At 33.0% G+C, this 23,552-nt stretch overlaps 1 protein-coding gene across 1 annotated transcript; it reads right to left on the minus strand.

Moving 5' to 3' along the window:
• Nucleotides 1-2,860: 2,860 nt before the first annotated feature.
• LOC145580136 (bifunctional D-cysteine desulfhydrase/1-aminocyclopropane-1-carboxylate deaminase, mitochondrial-like) lies at nt 2,861-15,499 on the minus strand. The gene is made up of 10 exons (XM_081637495.1): nt 15,244-15,499; nt 15,060-15,125; nt 12,744-12,938; nt 12,547-12,657; nt 10,350-10,441; nt 9,083-9,175; nt 4,963-5,020; nt 4,759-4,872; nt 3,940-4,037; nt 2,861-3,211 (listed from the first exon to the last, which is right to left on the minus strand). Exons 1-10 carry the CDS (start codon nt 15,460-15,462, stop codon nt 3,007-3,009), a joined length of 1,251 nt encoding a protein of 416 aa, XP_081493621.1. The 5' UTR covers nt 15,463-15,499; the 3' UTR covers nt 2,861-3,006.
• Between the last annotated feature and the right edge of the window lie 8,053 nt (nt 15,500-23,552).

Raw genomic sequence — 23,552 nt, forward strand, 5'->3', positions numbered from 1 at the left:
TCCTACTGTCAAGCAAAATTTCGTCAATCAGTAGCTGATGTGGGCCATACCCCGTCCTTTTTACGAGTATTATATTGTATTGTGCGGATTTTCGTAACGGTTGGAAAGTGGCCGTTAGTAACTGTAACTATACTCCATCAACATTTTAATCCACTGTACTCACTTAATATAAAATATCAAAAGTAACCTCAACTCGTACAAGACATGTAAATGAATTGAAGAACAAAGCCACATTCAGCAACAAATTCAGGTTAAGTAAGCAAATACATGAACAAGCTTACAGTGATTCGAGGTCGCCAAATTAGTTCGCAGAAACCTGGTGATTCCCTGAACTAGAATTACGGGAATGGGTATCAAAATCTTCCCAATTGATTTGACAAAGAGCGGACTAGTTTAGGGGAATTGGTATCACAATCTTCCTGGTTGATTTGACAGGGAACGAATAATGATTCAAAACAGACGAAAGTAAAAAAAAATATCACAATTGGCCTTACAGTAACCGGAATTAATCTTCAATTGGTCGGAGAAGATGATTTAGCTCTAAAGAGGATTTAGTGTTTACAATTTGAGAAGGTGAAGTGAACTCACGGACAACTAACGTCTTGAGTCATGAAGCCATTAGTCAAGAATTCCCCCCGTTAGTCAACAAAAACCCATCAAGTTACCGTTTATATAACTTCAGCATGAATTGACACATTTACCCCATACATAAATGTGTAAAAGATGAAAATACCAGCTGATTTACATCATGTAAATCAGGCTGATGGACTTAGAATTCCCCGTCTAACAAAGGTTTGAGTTGCTTTAGATAATCGTGTCAGATTGTTAAGAAGACTACTGTATGCTAAACAAACACATTGATACTTCCACTACTACAACGAGTAACTCATAGTTGATCTCGAGGATCAATAAACACCCTAATACGTTCATATCTTTTGTGATATTTAAGGAATTTGTGTTGATAGGTACCGTTTGGTGTAACCTTAGAAGGCATGGATGATTATGATAGTACCCGAGTGTATAATGGATATCTTACTATTTGTCCCCTCATGAGTATACGAGTAGTTCGGAAGAAAGAGATAAAGTACGGACTATATATAAAATTGTACTTGAATTTGCTTTGTGTATTGGTTTGATGACAATATCAGCATAAATTTGGGGCTTGAATTTGGACTGACTTGGGTGAGTTGGATTTAGGTAATTGTTTACATAGTCATTGCTTCCCAGTGAGTGGCGGATCCCAAAATTTATAAATGAGGGTCCGAAATAAACTTCCAACTTTAGCATACTAATATATTTCCTTTGTTCCAAATTAAATGACATGTTTCTTTTACTATGTTTGCTAATGTAAAAATTCAATTTAAAATATCTTTAATTATATTATTGTAAAAAAAAAAAAAAAAAAAAAAAAAAAGTGACTATTAATTAAGTACATATTGAAATGGATCTAACCAGATCTCACAAGATTTTTTTTTTTAACTTTTTTTCTATATCTATAAATCACAAATGATAGTCAAAACAAAGTTAACGAATAGTATCAAAAGTTAAAATGTATAATCTAATTTAGAACAGAGGAAGTACAGCAATAAAATGTCAAAAGTACAAAAAAAAATTACAAATCGTTTTCATTACTTAAAACCAAACAATAAAACGGAGTCCAACAATCTTTACCGGCAGCAATGTTGGTAAAACTAAATCCAAATTGGCAAGGTACGTTTTTTTGCTTCAATGGTATCCTTGAATTGGAGATAGAAAATTAAAAAAGGGGTGTTAGGCTTTACAAAATATAAAAAATGAAAGAATATGGTAAGACTAACTCCTTTACATACATACTCACATGACAACCAACAATATTTTTTTATAAAAAAAATATAGAAAAAATAATTAACTAGAAGTGTTTTCACATGAATGTTGCTTTGTGCTTATGGGATATTCATATTTGGGCTTTTTCTTTTTATAATATCAAATGGGGGTACAGATTCATAGGCTTTTTTTTATTACTGAAATGGGCCTATACATCTGAATTTTTTCTCCCGAAATGGAGACGCAGGTGCTCACCAAGTGGGCTGCATAGGTCCGCCAATTTCCCCAGTTTTAAGGTATTGTTGCAACTCCGTCTCATATTTATGATTTTCCAATTGTCTCTTTGTGATTCCGAAATTCTGTTCATGTAGACTGAAGCTAAACCTCTCTCCCTGTCACAATTTACACTTCTCATGAGCTTTTTGCAAATGAAATAAGACCAAATTAGAGAAAAAAAAATGTCAAACATTGTAGTGATAAAATGATATTACGCGTCTTAAAAAAATAATAATAGAAAATGTGTATTTTGGAATTAAAAAAAAAAAAAAAAAAAAAAAAAAAAAAAAAAAAAGGGAAAATGAGGAAAATGCAAATACATTTGTTGTGGTTGAAAAGGAATAAGCTTGGGGGAGAAATCGTTTCCTAATCAATTGTTGGAATATTTGATTTGAAGTTGGTAGTTTATTGAGTTTATTGTTGGAATATTTGATTTGAATTTGAAGTTGGTAGTTAATTGAGTTTGAATTTAGGAATGATCAACCTTGCCTCACTTTTGAGTCCACTTTCAATTTCTAAATTTGTTTCCAAACCCCTATCCCTAGCCAAACCACTTCAACCCTTTTTAAGACATTCCGACCTTAGTGGGGGTTGAGTCATTACCGGTGGAAGGAAATCAAGTCAAGCCTATTGAGCGAGCTAGTAAAGCCAAGATGTCGAATAGCTTAAATATTTTCATGTTTTTTTCTTCTGGTTCCTTCGAGGAATCTCGAAATATTACCTTGAAACCTCATGCATCCACGACAACCAAAAGCTGCAAAAAGCATAGCAAAGCAGGAAATTGACATGGTTCGGGTGAACCAAACATCTTTATTGATACGATGGTAATCTTAATCCAAATGTTCTATACATAATACACCAATCATACAAAAAGCAAATTCGCCAATATAAAAAAGGATATACTACATATAATTGAAATTATTTGCTTCAAAACATTTTCCCAACACCCTCTTGTCGGGGTACAGACTCATGGAGCTCCATTTGCTTCCAATTTCCAACCATTGTTGCCAACTCGCTAGTCTTATCAAACAGGCCAAGCAGGCCACCCGTATGTATAAACAGGATCCTTCTTCCTTGCCACTTCTCCGGATTTTCAGTAATATCTTTCATCAATCCGAAAGTAGCTTTTCCACTGCAAGTGATAGTCAAGCAGCTCAATTTATACTTTCATAACTATACTTGATATATATACATGATTTTCGGATATATACATGATTTTCGGATGGGGATTTATTGCCAATTAGGCTACTCAAAGTAGAACACTAACATAAGAAGATACGAAGGATATAACTCTTACAGATGCATAGCAAATAGAGAAACAAGAGTGTGATAATTTCAATCGTTCCTTCTGTTACTCAACGTTTTATTCATACTGGTTGCTAAATTGTGAATTTTAAGCACCTGATGTACAATAGCTTTTCAGAGGGAACATAGAAACACTTTACAAAGTGGCTTTCAGATAATCAAACAACCCTAATTCATAATGATATTAGGAGCATGAAAAACTAAGAGTATGATCAAAGCACATAGCATTACCTTTTGCATTTGAATATTTTACAAAAAAACTACTCCCTACATTTGACTTTGTTAATCCTGTTTACCATCTCTATAGATCCCAATGCAAATGAAATCTAATACTCTCCCAATAATTACACGAGGAAAAACTCATATGGAATCATATTTGATTGGTCTCGATATGCAATTTCATAACATCAACCTTTTAAGATTTTTCATATACGTATTTGAAAATTTGCTTATTGGTTTGCACTGGAAACTGTGAAAAGCGTAACAAGAGTCACAAAAAGAAACAAAGGAAATGGCAATATGCAAAGATAATATTTTACTAATGTCTGTACATACCTGTAAACTGGATCAAGAACAACACCAGTAGCAGATGCAATTTCTTTAACAAAATTAAGCTCCTCTTGTGTGTTGATTGCATAACCCAGACCTTTTGCCTGGGGAGTTCTACAACGTCAGCGATCAAATGCATGAAGTATCAAGAGGATCACATGCATTATGGTTTGAGGTTTCTTGATACATCATTAATGACTGACAATTCAATTTAAAAACCACATTCAGCCCCCACAAAGAACTTAACAATCATAATCCTCAACTACATCCCCCAAAAAGAAAGGAACTACACCAAATTGAGAAATTGCATCATTCCTCACATGCTCCTTAATTTACTTTCCCTCTAAAAAGGTATATCCAAACATGGCACATAGGAAATTTATTTTTATTACTTTCAATCATCAGCAACAGAAGCCAGCTTTCCTGTCTGGAAACGCACACACAAATATCCACATATATGTAAAGTAATAGAAATGCAATACTTCAGTTATCGTACAAAGTCATCAGGATCGCTATCAAGAGTTGTAATCAGAAACGCAGATATATGACCTGGATCTCAAGTGTGCATTTTATATCCAATAAATGTTAACTAAATGGAAAGTGAATTGGAAATGTAGTTCTGGTACTTTTACAAGGATTGTCCATCCTTTTTTTTTTAAAAGGCACGTAAACCTCCTATCAGTTAAGTAGAGAAACTAGTCCATAAAACTAGTAAGAAAAAGCAACTTTGCATTCTGTGTTCACAGAAGTTATACATCAATCAAACATTGAAACAAATAAATAAAAAGAGAAATAAAATTATTAAGGCGAAAAAAGTGGACATACATTATAAATGTTTACAATGTCACGAGAGCTAATTCCGGCCTTAAGTCCATCAAGGAGACCTTGAGCAAAGTTATAGAAGTAATCTGGATCGTCACAAACTGAAAATGCATGAACCTGCAGAGCCAAGCTATCTAAGATTATCAAGTCCAAATTTGGTTAACCTCAAAATCATGAATGACAGACAGCTTGACAAGAGAGACCTACTTTTGCCTTCAAATTACTGAGCCATGCTCCCAATGACAGACCAGCAATTGTACCCCCACTGACCATAATGTAAATTTGAACAATATTAATAAATTATTATCAATCAAATTAACAATGGCATATTATTTAAGCTTTGTCCAGATTTTGGAATATGCCTCACATTTTTTTGATAATAAAACAAATTTCAATGGACAGTAAAAAAAAGAAGAGGGGCAGAAGTTAACAAAAAATCAAAGCAAAAGAAAAGGAAAAAAAATAAAAGCACTCCCTCTTGCAATATACTTTGTATTCTATACTTGCAACACACCTTATTGTCACATTATTTGAGGAAGTGATTAGAAAAAGTAAAAGGACGGATTAACATATAAAATTTAAACCCTAACAACTCAACACTTTCTTCTTATCAAAGGTAAAATCATTCCGTTTAATTTGTCTAGTATAATGTCTTCCTTAAAGTGCATGCCAAAGTGGTGTGTTGCTACTAAATAAAAATGGAGAAAGTATAAGAATGGGACGTGTTAGAGAATGCTACAGGCCCCAAAGTACATGAGCCAAATTGAGGCTAAATACATCGCGGTTTTGGTAAAGAACCACAATAGACTACAACTAGCCACAAAAAATATTGTTCCTTTCTAACCAAATCAGCCACATATAAGGAAACAGTATCCTGCCACAAAAACTACTCCTTTTGCCTTCTGAACTCCAAATATTGTATCTGGAGATGACCCCAATGAAAAAAAAAAAGCACTCCAATGAAATCCAACAATACCAATGGCTATTTTCAAAGATAGATGACATAAACATATGATTCTTTGTCTCCTCAGTCCTCACTGAAGGACATAAAGGTGGTGTTTATATAGGGGGATAAAAGGAAAGGGATAGGAATAAGGGGATGGGATATCATAGTTATGATGTTTGTTTAGAGGGATGGGGATAGGGATAAAATCCCTTATCCCACAAATCCTATGCCTAGGGAGGGGTGGTATAAGGAAGAGGGATAAGTATTGGGAATAACAAGACCTATATGCCCTTAATTAAAAGTAATCAAGGAGAAGGAAAGAATTCGTAAGGGTATATTGATAACTTTTCTACTTATCTCATTCCTATTCCCTATACATACCAAAGATGGTATAATAAATATTTTATCCTTATTTCAATCACCAATTCCCTATCTTGATCCCACACTCTTATCCTTCTTATCTCTATCCCTTATGACAAACGCCCCGAAAGTACACACATGCGGAGAAAAATTTGTCAGGCTTTACACAATACATGAGTTTGATTAAAATTCACAAAGATATGCCTCACGTATGCAACCAATATGATCAGCAGTTATGATGGATAGCTTAAGGACTCAATAGGCATTACCCATACTAGCAATTTTCACCCAGGTTTTGCTTTTAAAAATCCATACCATATTTGGCTGCAAGCACAATGCTTGTCAAGAAAGCAATTTGAATGTGTAAAAAACAAAGTACTCCCTTTGCTCACTACAACTTCTTGTTAGATTTTGGCAAGTACATTAAGGGGTTTAGTAGGGTGGCACTCTTTTTGTAGAGAGAGGGGGAAATAAGAGTAAAAATATATTAATTGGTAGAGAAAAGTTGGTGGTTGCCTGGTGGAACCACAACATGAAATAGAGAGTATTAGTTTTTTTAGTGAGTATCAGTTTTGTTCTTTTTGGACTGTTGTGATAAGCATTGTCAAATGACTATCTTTAGGAACGAAGGATGCCAACTTGCCAAGGCACAAACGATATCAACAAGAAAAGATATATAGCCTCTAAGACAGGTCACTCATGGAAACTAAGTCATGGTGGCTTAGTTTCTGGTCCAGATGTTTTGCTTTGATCGTGCAGAGCTATCTTAGCAATGGTGCAAGCCTTGTACAAAAATGGACAAGGTGATCAAGAAGAAACACAAGTGAGCATCAAATAATTCGAAATGCATTCTAGCCGATTGGCGTAAGAGTGGGTGAGGTGGACAGAACTGGGACCGAGTCACTGAGTTTCTACAGCTTTAGGTGAGTTTGTAGTTGAATAATCAATGCATTGACACAACATCTATAAAGGTCTAACATCAGCACAAGCATTATAGCAAAAACAACACTGGGAGGAAGCTTGGATTTTCACTGATCATTGCTACCTAAAGAGCTTTTTGGATTTATATGATTTTCCCAGTGTAGCTCACCAGATTGAAAAATTCATAATGATATATTCTAAGGCCTAGAAAACTTGAGCAAAAGACCTTCAAAGCATTTAATATAGACAGAGGAGGTTGGATTCTAACACTTAAGGGACCTATGCAGCAGCATGGTAAACCAACGCCTCCCCAAAACCCATAGTGCTCAATGCACATTGAGGATCTTTTGCTTGGAAACAAGGATATCACTATCACATTCCTTAAGCAGTGCAAGTTGTGCCACACTCATATTAAAGGAGAAAGGTCACACACCAATTACAAAAGTAAAAACTAATACTTCCTCGGTTTAATATTAGTTGTAACATGACAGTGGGCACGGAGATTAAGAAAAAGGGAGTTAATAGGTTTTGGTCCCCACATGGGTTATGAGATTAGACAAAGAAGCCTTGCATAATGAAAGGGGATTTAGCAGGTTTTGATCCACACATGGGTTACCTTTGGTATTTTGCTAGGGAAAATTATTAAAATTAGTAACGTTGCAACTAAAAAGCATCCATTTTAGGGAAGTGTTGCAGCTAAAGAGACCGGAGGAAGTAGATTGCAATAACATTTTTGACTAGTGGTTCACAGTAGCAGTTTTGCAAATGGTGTTTGGTCAAAAAAAAAAAAAAAAAAAAAAAAAAAAAAAAAAAAAAATTTGACTTGCTTCTATGCTGACTCCTAACTCCTAAAGCAAAGCTAAAGGTTATTCCCTGCAAAACATCTAAAATAATCTGTCACAGATTAGTGAATGGTAAGTGAAGAAAGAAACTAAGGATACGACTAAGAAGAAACAATGAGAAATAGAAAGGTCAACAAAGATGGACGTACAGAAACATGGAGAGAACAGTAAATATGCCGTGAAAGACAGAAAATATGATTATGGCCTGAATTTTAGTTGTATTTTTGTGAACTTGAAAGTCTTCTCCACATACTTTTGCAAATGCGTTACTAGGAAAATAAGAAATTCTATTAGTTTCTTTGTGGATATGGGTGGACTAGATAATGGCGAATTTAAAAATATCAAATTGTCAATCTCAAACTTATACAAATCTGCATAACTAATTATTGTAATTTCAGATATGTATACTATCTGTAGTATCCTATTATTTTGGAATTTGGAAGTGACTTGATTCATCAAGCATCGAGTGGCTTTCTAAGCTTCCTAGTGAACTTATGTGCAAGCATTTATTTCCTTTTGTAGAAATATGCAAGATTATTTTTTCTGTAAGAAAATAAGCTTCAAGAAAATTGTGTTTTAACAAGGGCATCATAAAAGGTCATTCACAACAAAATAAGTCCACATAAGTTCAAATAAGTTCCCATATATGTTACAAAATTTTAAATAAGTCCAGTGAATGGGTTTTCAGGCGAAAAGAATAAAGCCAAAGGAAGCTCCTAAACTCTTGAGTTAAATTATGGCTTCTACCAATCTTTAAATAACTATCATTTGTATTTAATCAACACTCTGTTATGAACTAGTATATAACTATATATTAGCTACCAAAACAGAGAGATTAAGGACACAAAACAGACACTAAGAGAGGAAGAAGGATTAGGGAAGAACAAGCAAGATAAGTTTTTATAGGTAACTCATCACCAATTAAAGCTTAGCCAATATTTTGAGAGGAGTGATACTCTCCCCACGAAAAATCTAAAAGCTAACAAAACACTCAATAATAATCAACTTGCCTTCTCTCTCACTGCTTTCTTCTTTATATAGCATTTCTATCATTCTATGTTTATGAACTGACTTTCTTCTTCAAGTTTATTCTACTAATAATCACATTGCCTACACTACCCCTCCCCCTTAGGCTAGTTCATTTTATAACCCTATCTGTCTGGATCTAATCTATAAGACATAAATCACTAAACATGAATCAGAAATCTGGACTGAATCTAGTCTCAAGATTTGTAGAAGATTGTAGTATTGTACAGACCTGCCACATGCTACAACAATGTCATCAAAACTTCTCGATTCTGCAACATTATGAAGCTGCTGCTCTATTTCCCTGATCGCCTCGATATAACCCCTGAAAGTCAACAGAAGCACACGAGCTGATTCCAATGTCACAACGTTAAAGGACAAACAAAACATGCATCCTTTTTATACGAACAGAAATACAGAACAAGGATGGCAGAAACAATGACCATTTGAACAGTAACTGTTTAAGAAAGCAAATTCAGGATACATTCTTCTGGATATACTCGAAATGAGAGACAAGAATTAATAATGGACAGTAACTAAATAGATCAGATACAATCTAGTCGTGTTCAAGTGCTATGTTCTGCGACAGAAAGCAATAGCAGAAGATAGGATCACCCATTGAACTCAACCATTTGAACAAATATAGTTCCATTGTAAGTAAAACCCCACATTTTTATTTAAATAATCATCTGAGACAGGATTGATATTTATATGTATTCTTAAAGTAAAATCATATTTGCAATAGAGCTTTATTTCTTGGAAAGATTAAGTTGATTTCTAAAAGAGCTTACATATGATAAAAAATATTTCCAAAGAAAATTATGACAGATTGAATATAATAATGAATTTATGAGCAATAGCTACGTAATCCAAATATATATATTTTTTTAAGTGCCCCATTTTGACTGGCACATTTGCCAACGCGAGACTTTGACCAATAATATCTTTGATACTTTATAACTAATTAACTATACATTGAGATGATTGTAACAAGGACCAACATGACTATGTTTGATCTTATGCATAAAGCAGACAAGGTAAATTAAGCTATGCTATGTTTGACCTTATGCATAGTCATAGCATATGCGAACCCCACTTCTCTTAAATAGCATGAAAAAGTGTGTGTTGGAAGTATTGAAAAATGGAGGAAGTATAGTATTCGTATTACAAAGTAACCTAGTACTTCTATTTCTGATATTTGTGCAATGAATACTTGAAAGTTATTTTGAGATAAAATTACATATTTGTCCACCCACTTCACCCCAATAAAAGTAATAAATAAATGTTGCCTTAGCCAAGGATATCAGGTTATATTTTCTCCTTTTCTTGAAGGACGATGTCGAGTGAAAATTCATGAACAGAATGTTACCAATGTAGACAAGTGACCTTCCACAGGAACCTACAATAGAGAAGAGGACTGTTGTATTTTTATAGGGCTTATAGTTGATCACTTATACTTAGGCAGAACATCTAACTCAAAGGAACCGATAGTATCTCACCAAGTTCCCAGAGAGTTTGAACCTCCAACAGGAATAACATATGGTTTTCTTCCTTCACTTATCAGCCTTTCTTTCAGCACATTCGTCAAAGCCTGCATGAATGACAAAGATGGCCCCCATATCATGTTTATTTAGGCTATTGATCCATGCTTTTCAATTTTCACATAACCTTGTATGCAGGAGAAAGGATACTGAATAAAATTACAAGCATGAGCTGTACACAGAAAATTCAGTAGTTGCACGTCAAATCATACTTGATAAGTTCTACAGAGAGAACATAAACTGTACACTCCAGCCTCACAGGCTTGCAATTAATTGGACAATGTAAACCTATAGCACTTACAGAGTGTGAAAAATTATAGCAGTACATACTGTTAATTTTCAAATATGAGAGAACTTTGTCATCTCACATCCTTAATCTACCTTGTCTGCTTCTCATATGAAGCAAGAAGGGTATTGGAGAGAAGAGACAATGAAAAGAATCATCATAATTGTACTTTTATTTTTCTAAATCTGCAACAATAGCCATAACACTGATAAACCATACCGCCCAGTCCTTATCACTAAGTATTTACTTTAGGAAGCAACCTAACCACAAATTTTCAACTTTCAATTTTTTGTTTATAATCTTTCCTTTCTTTCCCTGAATTCATCAACAAATATTGTTGATGAATAAATAATAAAGGAAAAATTGAAAAGAATAATTACACCTTTGCTCGAACTACTCACGACAATCCAACTTTTACAAAATCTAGAAATAATCCCACCTTTAAATCCTATATTCTCAAAATATTCCCTTGTCCGGTTTTTTTAAGTTGGTAACCGGTTAAAGAAAGTGACTTGCCACATGTTGCCTTCTAATTTGTCCTATATTTTAAAATAAATGATAAAACAAAAAAAAAAAATGATATTCAGCATCCCCTTTCCCACTTTCCCAGCCCCCAGCCAACCAGCACCACCCCATGGCTACCCACCTTCCTTGTCAGAGCTTGTTTTGTCAGGGTAGGGTTTTCACGGGGTGGGGCTTATGGGATGGGGGTGGGTTTCTGGGTGGGGAATTTCAGGATGAGGGTGGGTTTCTGGGGGGGGAATTTCAGGATGGGGGTGGGTTTCTGGGTGGAAAATTTCAGGGTGGGGGTGGGGTTTAAGGGAAGGGGAGGCAGGTGGTGCTGGGGCTACCGAGGAAGGGGGTGGGGCTGCCGGGGAAGGGGATGGAGTTTCGGGAAAGGGCAAGGCCAGACAACTTTAAGGTTATGTTCATTTTAAATGCTTGAGATAACCCATGTGAAACCCGAGGACTTTATCCCATGCAATGGCTAATAAGGTGATTGATTCCGATAGCATCTTTGATTAGCTAATTTGGCCCCTTGACTTGTGACCATATCTAGAATGTTCGTAGTTGCCTTGGAAGTTACTTGTATGACTTACGGCTTCGTAAACCATATATGAGGGAAGACCCTCGGAATTGAGCATTAAATAAGTGCTTCACAATTGAAAATTCCAAAACTAGTTGTGCAAAATGTCACGTCTTTAGCATTTTGAGAAGAGCTGTGGGTTAGACACTTTAGAAACCCTCACGAAAGCACACTCGTCCTTTAGAGTGATCCAAGGGTTTATGCTAGAAACAATCATGATTCCTACAAAAGTGAACATAAATATTGCTAGGTTTCACCTACTTTCTCTCTAAGTTTTAGTTTACTTGCTTGAGGACAAGCAAGAGTGTAGGGGAAGTTGATGAGCGGCATTTATGGCAAGCAACTATTTCATTTGGTTGTTCAAAGTTTAGGTGATAAATAAGATTGCGTGGCCTGTCCATATAGTTCTAGGTTAAAAATATAAAGTTCACGCATCAAAGACACTAAATTTTAGTCTCCAAAGAGCCTAACATGCATGATCCATATTTCTAAGCCAAAAGGCTGATAACACTTTTCCAAGAAAAAAGAGAAAAGGGCAGTAGATGAGTGCATCACTATTGTGAAACATATAAGGCCGTTACTGAATGATGTTGCACAAAGATAATAAACCTACTTTCAATCATCAACAAGTCAAATTGTCAATCAGCAAAGATGTAAATCTTTGATTGAATAAACTTAAAAGTTTGGCAAACGTTCAAATTACTCATAAAAACAAATAGAATAAGAAGCCAGAACAAATAAAAGAGATAACAAAGCCTAGAACTGTGAAGACTTCAACATACCACACTTCCAATTTTTGCGTATTCTTCTTTTGAAACAAGTTCAACATGAGCTCCAACTAAGCGTTCAATCAACAGATTGCCAGTTAAACCTGGATCCTTATCCAAAAGAGCCTGGCGCCATAAGCTTTGAGTTAAAGTCACAATAATTTCAAAAAATAACCAAGATTAAAGCATAGATTTCAATTAAATTGGCAAACCTTGGAGGTACGTAGTATAAGAAAACAGTCAAGATTCAGATACTTAGCAGCCACTGCAGTTGCACGACAGTGGTTACTCTGGATGCCGCCAATTGTTATAATACAATCAGCACCCTGTGCCACTGCATCTGCCATCAAAAACTCCAGCTTTCTTACCTTGTTACCACTCAACTGCATACCTGAGAGATCATCACGCTGTAAAAAATAATAGATGTTCTTGTCAGATCAAATGGTATATGTGTGATTTCAAAACAGAACAGAATTTTACAGACGAAGAAACCGGGAATAGGAGAATATCAACTAAGCTTTGGTGGTTGAAGTTTGGGAATTACAAAAGAGTAAACTGCCATCCACTATATATTGATGCTAGGGTTGACAAAGAAAACAGACTAAGCCTGCCCTGAAGAAAGAGTTGAATCAGTAACTGCCTTATGTAGCAGGAACACAACCAAATTTGCAAGACATACGTTATAATATCATTACTTTGGCATTGGTAGTCCTAATCAATCACTATAAATAAAGTTTAAAAGCTGCAAGGGGATAACGTCTTCTTAGTAAAGGCATATAAGCTCAATAACTGTATTCACCACACATGTACATACCCATCTTAGAAGAATTACAGGACTTCATAAGAGAAAGAAAAACCAAACATTATAGGTTGGATGTTTTAAAGTTAAATGATTATTTCTTACAAGCTTATTATCCCATACATGCTATGTTTCACATGCTGCAGTACAATTAACTAAGAAAAAAAATCCCTGTATTTAGCTTCCAGAATGACTATGATACAGGACTAGTGAGTGTATAAAGTGAAAGGTTAATGACTATTTGTACAGTCAAATTGACTAATCAAGTCATTGCCTATAAGGTAGAGGCTATATAAAACCATAGGTGACATTCATATTCATGCAAAGGATTTGTTTAATGTTTTAAGGGAGAGGTGACCATATGTAAAACCATCGGTGAAATTCATATTTTCCTAAAATAGTCAATGAGATAGAAGGAAAAATAGAGAGTTCCTTTATCTATATTACAATATACCATTGGAAGAACAATTAATCAATCAATCAATCAAAGCTTAATCCCATAAGTGGGGTCGGCTACATGAACCAAAATTGATTATTCCGTGTGGTCATCCACAAAAATCTTTCATGGATAAGGACCATAATATCAAAACCACCGATAGCAATAGCTGCTGTTAGCTAACCACGAAGGAATTCATACTATGTGAAATTTGATCTGGAAGACTTAAATATATAACGATAGATTGGATTAAGTTCACATCAATCCAAGCCTCATCACTTTTACCCCTGCCATGGTGAGGAGATCACTCACCAAAATCAATAATATGTACATATGTGTGTGTCGTACCAAAAGAGATTGATGACACCAATATAGCCACTATAAATGATGGTCTCACATTAGAATTACTTTTATAAATGGTCAAAAGAGCACATGACGCAAATTAGATCATAACAAGATGGTAATTCTTAGATTGGTCCGCCTTATTAGAAGCTATAATTTCAACTTAACACACTTATCACTATATAGTTTTATTTTATTTATAGAGAAAAAGGGTAGAAAATGATTAGGAAAATTTGTCAATGTTCCACTCTTAACAAAAAATCGAGCACTATGATAATTTATCTAAAAATAGACACCTTTTAGCCAGCTAGCTGAGTTACTATGGATAAATGGTAACAGTTTATCTGAAGGCCACTTTTCCTCGTGATCTTTTAGCAAAGAAGCATGACAACTAAGCAATAAAGGAAAATCAACAATCATGGTGGCAAAGGCGGCATATAAATGATTATAAGACTCCTATAAAAAAAATGGGCACTGAAGAACCAAAGCCATCGTTCCAACAAATATAAAATAGTATGCCATTACTTTGGCTTCATAATTACAAAGGACTAAATAAAAATGGCTATATAAATTATGTGCATTCCCTATTCATCATGCAGTACCAGGCAGTGATTACATCTCATATTCAATGCGAAACACACGGTAATTAAATGAGTAAGGTTACATACATCTAACCCCCTTCAATGGCATGGACAATCACCTCTTTACAGACACTGGGATAATATTAGGTTGTAGTTCCGGTTTTTTATCCGACGAAAAAAATTTAATTCTCTTTTGCTTCACCAACCAATCCAAGTAAATTTCATCAAACAATTTACAAATTCTAATAACCATGAATCCAAACAAAACAACCCCAGATGCCAATCAACCAAATAAATCACAAATTTCACCAAAACAATCCCAAAAACTACAAAAAAAGCAAAGAAACAACAATTAGGAAAAAGAAAATACCTTCAACCAAACTTCAGTATTGGGGGGTAGATTAGGGAGATTCCATTTGTGAATTGGGGTAGGAAGCTGCAAAATATGTGATCAAAGTAAACCCAATTACACAATACAATCATGTGATCAAAGTAAAGCCAATTACACAATACAATCAATAAAAGGGAGAAAGAAAAGAGAAGAAAGTGAGTACATGGGCAAGAGAGAAAGTATGAGAAGGAAGGGGGGAAAGATGAGTGGCCCAAGCAGGAGGATCGTAAGGTTGTTTAGCGAGGAAGCCGAAGCCGAAGCTGGTGTCGGAAGCCATGGGAGTAGAGCAGAAGATGCGGTGCTGCTGAGTATGAAGGTGGTTGCGAGTGGCTTTGATGACTCCGAGCTGAATTGGAGTTGATGGTGCAGGCACTACTAACATTTGTGAATTGTGATGTGCATCTGACTAAGGAGAAGTTGATGACTTGATGTGCATTTACAATTTTAAGGCTGTTTTTATTTTATTTTTTTTAGGGAGTTAACCTCCGTTCTTTGACACACTCAACAATCTTACTTTGTTAGTTGCTAACTTGCTATTGCTAATATTTTGTTATTTGAATTTTGGTCTTTAAGACGTATCTTAAACAGTGTTATCTCCGTTGTCATACTTATAAAACGGAAATTTTAAAATCACGAAATTGTTTTTTTAACACCAAAACTTCTCATGGCTTGCCTAAATCGTCTTAAATAAGTAAGGGAGTGCGTAATTTTTAAGGGTTAGATTTTACTAATTGATCAAAGAAGGGGATAATTATTTATGTCAGGGATAGTGGTGGAGGAAGAGCGAGGCCAGAAGGAATGAGATGGAATCATCGAGTGACGTGAGGTAGGAGAAGGAAGCTGGATAATAACTTCGTATTTTAGAAAGGAAAAGTTACACTTGGGGGTTAGGATAACTATTACTCCTATTTTGAGGGGAATATACTATCCCTTGACAATTCTATCTCCAATCCAGGCATTTCTAAAGAGCTAGTCGCTATTAATATCCTATATTAACAATATAATGGCATTTTGGAAAATAAAAGCACTTCTCTCTCTCCCCCATCCCTCCTCTCCCATGGCTTTGCCGACCATCCCCTCCCATGCCCACTATTTCTTCTCTCTCCTCCCCTCCCATGGCCTTGCCGACCATCCTACCACCATCGCGAGTCTAAACCAGCCAGCCAAACATAAGACACCCTAGTAGGACATATGTAAAGTGAGCCCATCCTAACCCCTTAGGGAAAGGGTGTGGTGCTCGCAGAGGTGCGATGGTCTCTAGTGCTACTAATGGTTGTGCGGTGATCGATTGGTAGTGGTGGTGTTAGTGGTCGGATGGTCGTGCTAGTGGTCATGCGATGGTCGGATGATGGTATTGGTGGTGGTAGTGGTCATACGGTGGTCGGATGGTCGTGCGATAGTCGGATCATGGTATTAGTGGTGGTGCGTTAGTCAGAAAGTGGTCATAGAGGAGCGAGAAAGGAGGTTTTTGCTTAAGAATTTACCAAAAAAAAAAAACCTTTGATATTAATAACTTATGTTGATATTGGATATCAACTTGTATTTTCTTTCTTTTTAAAAAATGTCTGATTTTTTTTACTACAGTAACTTTTATTCCCCTTTTACTAGGAATTCAGACATGCCCTTAAAGTTTTATTTTACCACCAAATAAAAATATAAAAAATGTTTCTCAGTACACGCCGTCAAAATAACCATTAAATTAAATGCAATTTTAAAAAATTCATTGATTTTCGTGCCAAACCATGTTCGTTAATGGTTTTTACACTCAATAAAATTAAATTAGGAAAGCTTTTACTCTCCCATTCAAACTAGGAATTGTTGACTTTGAAATTCAAATAAGAAAGTTAACTTGACTTAAAAATCTTTATCTAAACTATATTTGCCCAAATAATTATTTATTTAATTAAAAATACTCTAAAAATACCCTTAAAAATTATTCAATTTAAAGTGTATAAAAATACGGGGTATTACACCTATCCTAGAGATGTTCACACTAATCAATTCCTGAAACTTTCTTTGATCAAAACACTTCGACACACTTCCTTCTTGAACATTGTCTAGAGGGTTGAATTGAAACATTTTAAAGATCTAGATAACTATCATTGAACATAGGAAATATAATTGATAATACAAAGCAAGCAGCAACCAAATGGGTTGTTAGTCATCATTTCAAAACCTAATGAACCCAACATAAAAGTCTTTAGCTTACAACCATTCTTGGAGATGCTATAAGGCGAGAGATACAAAGAGCAAGTTGGACCACGTTTAATATGCAAAGAATATTTTATTGGAGGTATCCATTTTTAAAGTATGGGGCAATCTTAGCTTCTAAGGATAGAGAAATTACTAGTTTAATTTCAAGTAAGGCTTTAATAAGGTTAACTTAAAAACCTTTAGTATAAAGGAAGAAAGAATAAAAGTTGTATTAAAAAATATACTAAATAAATTAAGGTTTTATAATTTTTTTTTTTTTTTGACACAAGGTTAATAAATATAACTAGCCTTTTGACCCGTTCGATGCACGGGTTGTTACTTGGTTATTTCATATATAGATATGCTTTTCAATAGTTGAAATTTTTGATATGAAATATTAAGTAATTGTTTCATTGCTAAAACTTAAAAGAAAGGAAAAAAAAAAAAAAGAGAGAGAGAAGGTAGAACTGTAGAAGAAGATGAAGGAATTTAGGCCCTGTTCTTTTGAGCTTCTGGGCAGAGCAAAGCAGAGCAGAGCAGAGCAGAGCAGATTTCAGCAAAGTAGAGCAGATTGAAGCAGAGCAGAGCAAAGCAGAGCCGAGCAGAGCAGAGCAGATTTCATTATTATTATTATTACTAATATTATTATTATTACTATTATTATTATTATTACTATTATTATTATTATTATTATTATTATTATTATTATTATTATTATTATTACTACTACTACTACAACTACTACTACTACTACTACTATTATTACTATTATTATAATCATTAAATTTTATTATTAAATATTAATTATTATTAATATTATTAAATATTAATTATTATTAATATTATTAAATATTAATTATATTATTATTATTAATATTATTATTATTAAATATTAATTATATTATTATTAATATTATTATTACTAAATATTAAATATTAATTATTATTATTATTAAATATTAGATAATATTATTATTAATAAATATTAATTATATATTATTATTATTAAATGTTAATTATATATTATTGTTATTATTAAATATTAATTATTATTATTAAATATTATTTATTTATTATTATTATTAAATATTAATTATTATTATCATTAAGTATTAATTATTTATTATTATTAAATATACGTTATTATTATAATAATTCAATATTAAGTATTAATTTTAAGCAGAGCAGAGCAGAGCAGGGTAGGGCAGAGCAGAGCAGATTGAAGCAGAGCAGAGCAGAGCAGATTTCAGCAGAGCAGAGCAAAGCAGAGCAGATTTCAGCAGAGCAAAGCAGAGCAGAGCAGAGAAGAGCAGCTCTATAGAACGGGGCCTAGTTAGTTATATATACATAAAGATCGTGGAATATGAAATGACATATTAGTTTAAGTTATATTTTAAGTCTAGGAGTTGAAAAGACATTTTTTTTCATTATAATTCATATGTTTATGTGATGTGTATTAATTGGATCAACTTGATTTTATTATGGCGGAAATAAAACACTTTATTTTCTTTATTGAATTTGCAAGTTATAGAATGCATAAATACTTAAACAAAAAGATTTAGAAAGGTGACATGTGTCATATGGGGTAATGGGTGAGTAGTGACTTGTGATGACATGTGTCATATGAAAAATTTGTGGTTTGTGTTTTTAAATACTAAGTATAGATGTTGAACTATATATATTTTGTCGTCTCCCCTCCTTTTTCTCTATTCTTATCTCTCTCTTCTTCCTCAAAAACCTAATAATGATAATAATTTGTTGTTCTAGGGGCTATCAATAACCTTTTGGTTGATGGTATGCTCCTAGATCTCTTGTTTTCCTTCTAGATTTCTTCGGGGCTACCCAATTTGTGGGTTTTTTCTACTTGTATATATATCGGTTTAATTTCTCTCGTTTTGAGAGTTTAGGGCTATATTTTTTTTATTCTGTTGGGAAAATTGATTCTTTGATGAAGATTTGTGCAATGTCACAATGGAGGTGTAGACACCAAATTTTGATCCTATTTTTGTAATTATTACTATTATTATCTTTATTGTTTTTGTAAATAATAATTATTATTTTTCTAAATATTTTTATAAACTTAATGACGTTTTTTTTTATTTAGAACAAAGAAAACGAGCAATAATAATGATTTTTATTCATAATTTCCAAAATACATGTTACAATTTGTACTTCTAAGCTACTAAATTACAAAATATTGAAGTACAGCTAACACCACATGCATTTTTACCCTGCTCCACCGAAGTAATTTTCGGGCTTTACTTGTGAATTAGCAAGTAAATTAATGCAGTCATTAGGAGGACCACTAGCCCCACAATGTACATGAAGTACACCCGTATCATCCTCATGTCTTCCTCAAAAGTAAAGACAGGCTGATCTTTTTGGTTATCTTGAAACACGATGGCCGAAATTAATGGTGGTTTTTGTTTGGTTTTTTCGGGTAAGGAGGGAGATGGAAGAAGATGAGAATTAAGTAGTGAGTGGAGATTTTGGATAAGGGTAATTTTCTTTTTATAGTAAAAAGTAGGCAATTTATACTGTATTTTAATACATGTATGTATAATAATCGTATAGTATAAAGTACAATATTTTTTTGTCTCGCAAGGGGAATATGTCATTGTTTAACCCTTTAGAATATAGTAAGTATATTGGTATGTTCACTTAGACTGTTAGAGTACTTTTTTATTTTATCTAGTGATTTTTATATTACGATTTGTGCAATACTCTATTATTTGGCCAGCTTACTTATAAAGTCCACTACTCTAAAGACTCATGCCCAACCAATGTAAGAGAATGATGAACATTCCCACACCTAAAGAGGTACTACATGTCACAGTACAGTAGGGACCTCCTTTAATTTTTTTTTTTTTTTTTTTTTTTTTTTTTTCTTTTTTTTTTTTTACCGCAGACTGAAATAATGCTCCTTTTTTTTTTTATCCCCACTATTAATATTGGATCCGATAAATATCAATTCGGATCAATTTAATCAATAATCATCTATCGATAGGAAGCATATATGTGGATAGGAATAAAACAAGTTGATAATGGCCAAAATTTAGGATCATGTTTTTGTTGTTTCTTCTTTTTGCACTCCATGGTGGACTGTAGCATTGCTTATCCTTCAGTTTGTTACGGTTGTCAGTAATAACAAACTTTTTATTATTGTTAGAATGAGTTGCGAGGTGGGCAAATTTTATTTGTACTATGCATTTTATTGATACATCCTTGAAAATTCATGGCATTGCATTCTGACACTTTTTTTTTTTTTTAAAAAAAAAAAAGTCATTTTGGTTGAGGGATATATATTACTCTTGACCATGTTAATTTTATGTCGTATGACTTAAAAACTTAATAACTATTACTCTTAACCATGTCAACTTTTTGTTATATAGTTTTACATAGTATGTTTTTTTACTCTGACCACGTCAATTTTTATATGACTTTATATGATCTACATTACCTTTATTTTTTTTAGTAAGGGTCATTGTTTGTAATGCTCGTACGTATAAGATTTTGTCAAAAATTCTTGGGTAAATTTATATGTACTGTCTAATAAGAGCAAAGGTTTTTTTTTTTTTTTAAGCTCTGAAAATATTTTGTCCAACCCTACTAGTATTGCAACCTAATGTCTTTGTGTAACTTTCAGAGCTGACATCTTAGGGAGATATTTATTTTATAAGTATCGTTTTAGTACCTTGGTGAGTATAATAGTCACTAAATAAATTTAAGCACTCTGTCATACGTGAGTATTTTTTGAGTTGTTTTATGACTTGGTTATATATTTTCTTTTTTGTAATACCATGGCTTTTTAGAACCTTTTTATTATATGAATATTAGAGTCTGATGGTTTTCTTTATGTTATCAGTTTAAGTGATGCAAAACAGAATATGTAGTTTGTTACATACAAAACGAAAGAATTTAATATCAAGATTCTCATTATTACCAAAATCTTGATATTTACCCCCCTAATTTTCTCATTTTAAGACACCAAAAATTTCCTACAAATTCTCTCTCTAAAAATTCTCTCTAAAAAATTCTCCGATAATATTTTGCTTTAGTTAAAATCTCTCTAATTTAGCTTTATTTTTAAGTTATTAGCTTATAAAAAGCATCATATAATTAAGGAACGATTTGCCAAATTGGTGTTAAAAAATAAATAAATTATTAAAATAGTGTTCACTTAAAAATATTTCTCAAAGTAGTGTTCATGTAGGTTCGGAAATTACAAAGTTAGGAGTTAATATTGCGTCGTTTTAAAAGTCTAAATTAAAAATTAGAGTCTCAAAACTAGTTCTCTTTTTTTCTTTGACGGGCAAAACTAGTTCTCTTAGGTTTTACTTGCTTTACTATTGTTATAGACGTTGATGGTAGATGCGATCGGGAAGGAAGCATAGTCAATCTCTGGCATCATTATAATCAGGTGTGTTTTCCTTCTTTTCTAATTAAAATTCAACTGAAATTTATAACAAGTAGATTAAAGTTTAACGGAACAATGTAAATTGGTTAAATTTAACCTAATTATGAAAAATTATTTGTGAGTATCGTCTGATTATACTCGTATAAGGTAGGTGAATAATTAGACTTTGCAATTGAATATGTCAGACATGCACCACTAACAAGTGCTCAGAGTCACAATACTCAATATACAATTGTATGTATATCTTTACTACTTAATCCAAGGGTTATTGCTTATTATGATGTGATTGATTTAGCTTTGATTAAATAATGCCTACAATATTAACAACTAATTGTACTGTAAAAAGGAGTAGACGACGTTAGATTTATTGAGTTTTGGGAGTAGCTAGTTTTGATTTTTTATTTTTTTTATATGTATGCATATAGTAATTTTTTTTACTCTAATTTGCAAGAAAATGTCATTTGAAAATCCATCAAATAGTACATATACTAGGTTGTTCACAAATGACCAATATTTTTTTGATAAAGTTACTAATGCTCATACATTAGAGGATGGTCATAATTCTCAATATACATCTCTCCCTTGTAATGATGTTGACGTCGAGGAGGGTGATAGAGAAGGTGATGATGCTAATGAGGAATTGAGGGTGATAAAAAATGGTGCTAAATTGTGTTTTCTATTTAGCTAGTATGACAATTTTGAGTTATTTTGTAATAAAGTAATACCATCTCCAAATTGATATTGCATAGTAGAACTAGCAGTTGGTTTCAAGAATGGTGATTGAGTGCCCTTTGATAACTTAAATCTGACTAAATAGTGCATCATGTATCATGTTATATATACGTTTTTTGACAAGGTTATATCCATAACAAAAATGCTAGAAATTTTTAAACATTTATATTACTTTGTATTCATAATCCATACTCTAATCAAGATACCGTAAGCAATAAAAATAAAGAATTTGATGGTATACATATATATTTGGATTGTATTAGCCATTAATTTTTAATTCCTAGCTTTGTCATTTCCGAACCTACATGGACACTACTTTGAGAAATATTTTTAAGTGAACACTATTTTAGTAATTTATTTATTTTTTACCACCAATTGGACAAATTGTTCATAATTAAGTTGTTATTTTTATTTAAGTATTGTTATTATCTTCAATTCCTATAAAAAAAAAATATTTCAAGTTCAAGTATTGTTGTTATTTTCATCTTTGTTAAAAAATTAGTTAATTATTTAAGTATTCCTATTCTATATTAAAACCAAAAAAAAAAAGTTTTATTTCTTAAGATTTAGTTTTATTTTTCAAGTTTATTTTCTATAATCAAAAATAAAAAAATAAAAAGTTCATTAGCTTTATTTTGTACTAATTTCTTTTAATATCTCAAAATTCCAAAAAAATATCACTTAGTCTCTTTTATTGCATTTTAATTAAGGAGTTATCATCTTTTCATCCTTGATAAACAAAAGATCGATGTTATCCAAAAAATTGCTACATCTAGCTCAAGGTATTATCTTTATTCCTTTCTTAATTTCCTTAATTATTATTATTATGCTAACTAATGTGTTTGTTTCCATGTGATGATACCAATAGGGGTAATGACGATATTAGGTGCTAAATTAGCCCTAAATCTTTCATTTCTCCAAATTAGAAAGTCAAGCCTATTGGTGAGGTAATAGGTTACAAAGAGGGGAGGTTAATTCCATTTTGCATTGCATCTCTTTATAATGCATTTTAAAGGTTAATACATTCATGTGTTTGTCTAAGATATATTTTTTAAAAATAATTTCCTTCTTAAAGTGAGCTTAAAGACCTAAGGAATTAAGAGTTCATGTAAAGGATGTTCAAGAGTGAA

Source organism: Chenopodium album, chromosome 14, assembly GCF_948465745.1.
Source record: "Chenopodium album chromosome 14, dcCheAlbu1.1, whole genome shotgun sequence".
In the NCBI taxonomy this organism is placed as follows: Eukaryota; Viridiplantae; Streptophyta; class Magnoliopsida; order Caryophyllales; family Amaranthaceae; genus Chenopodium; species Chenopodium album.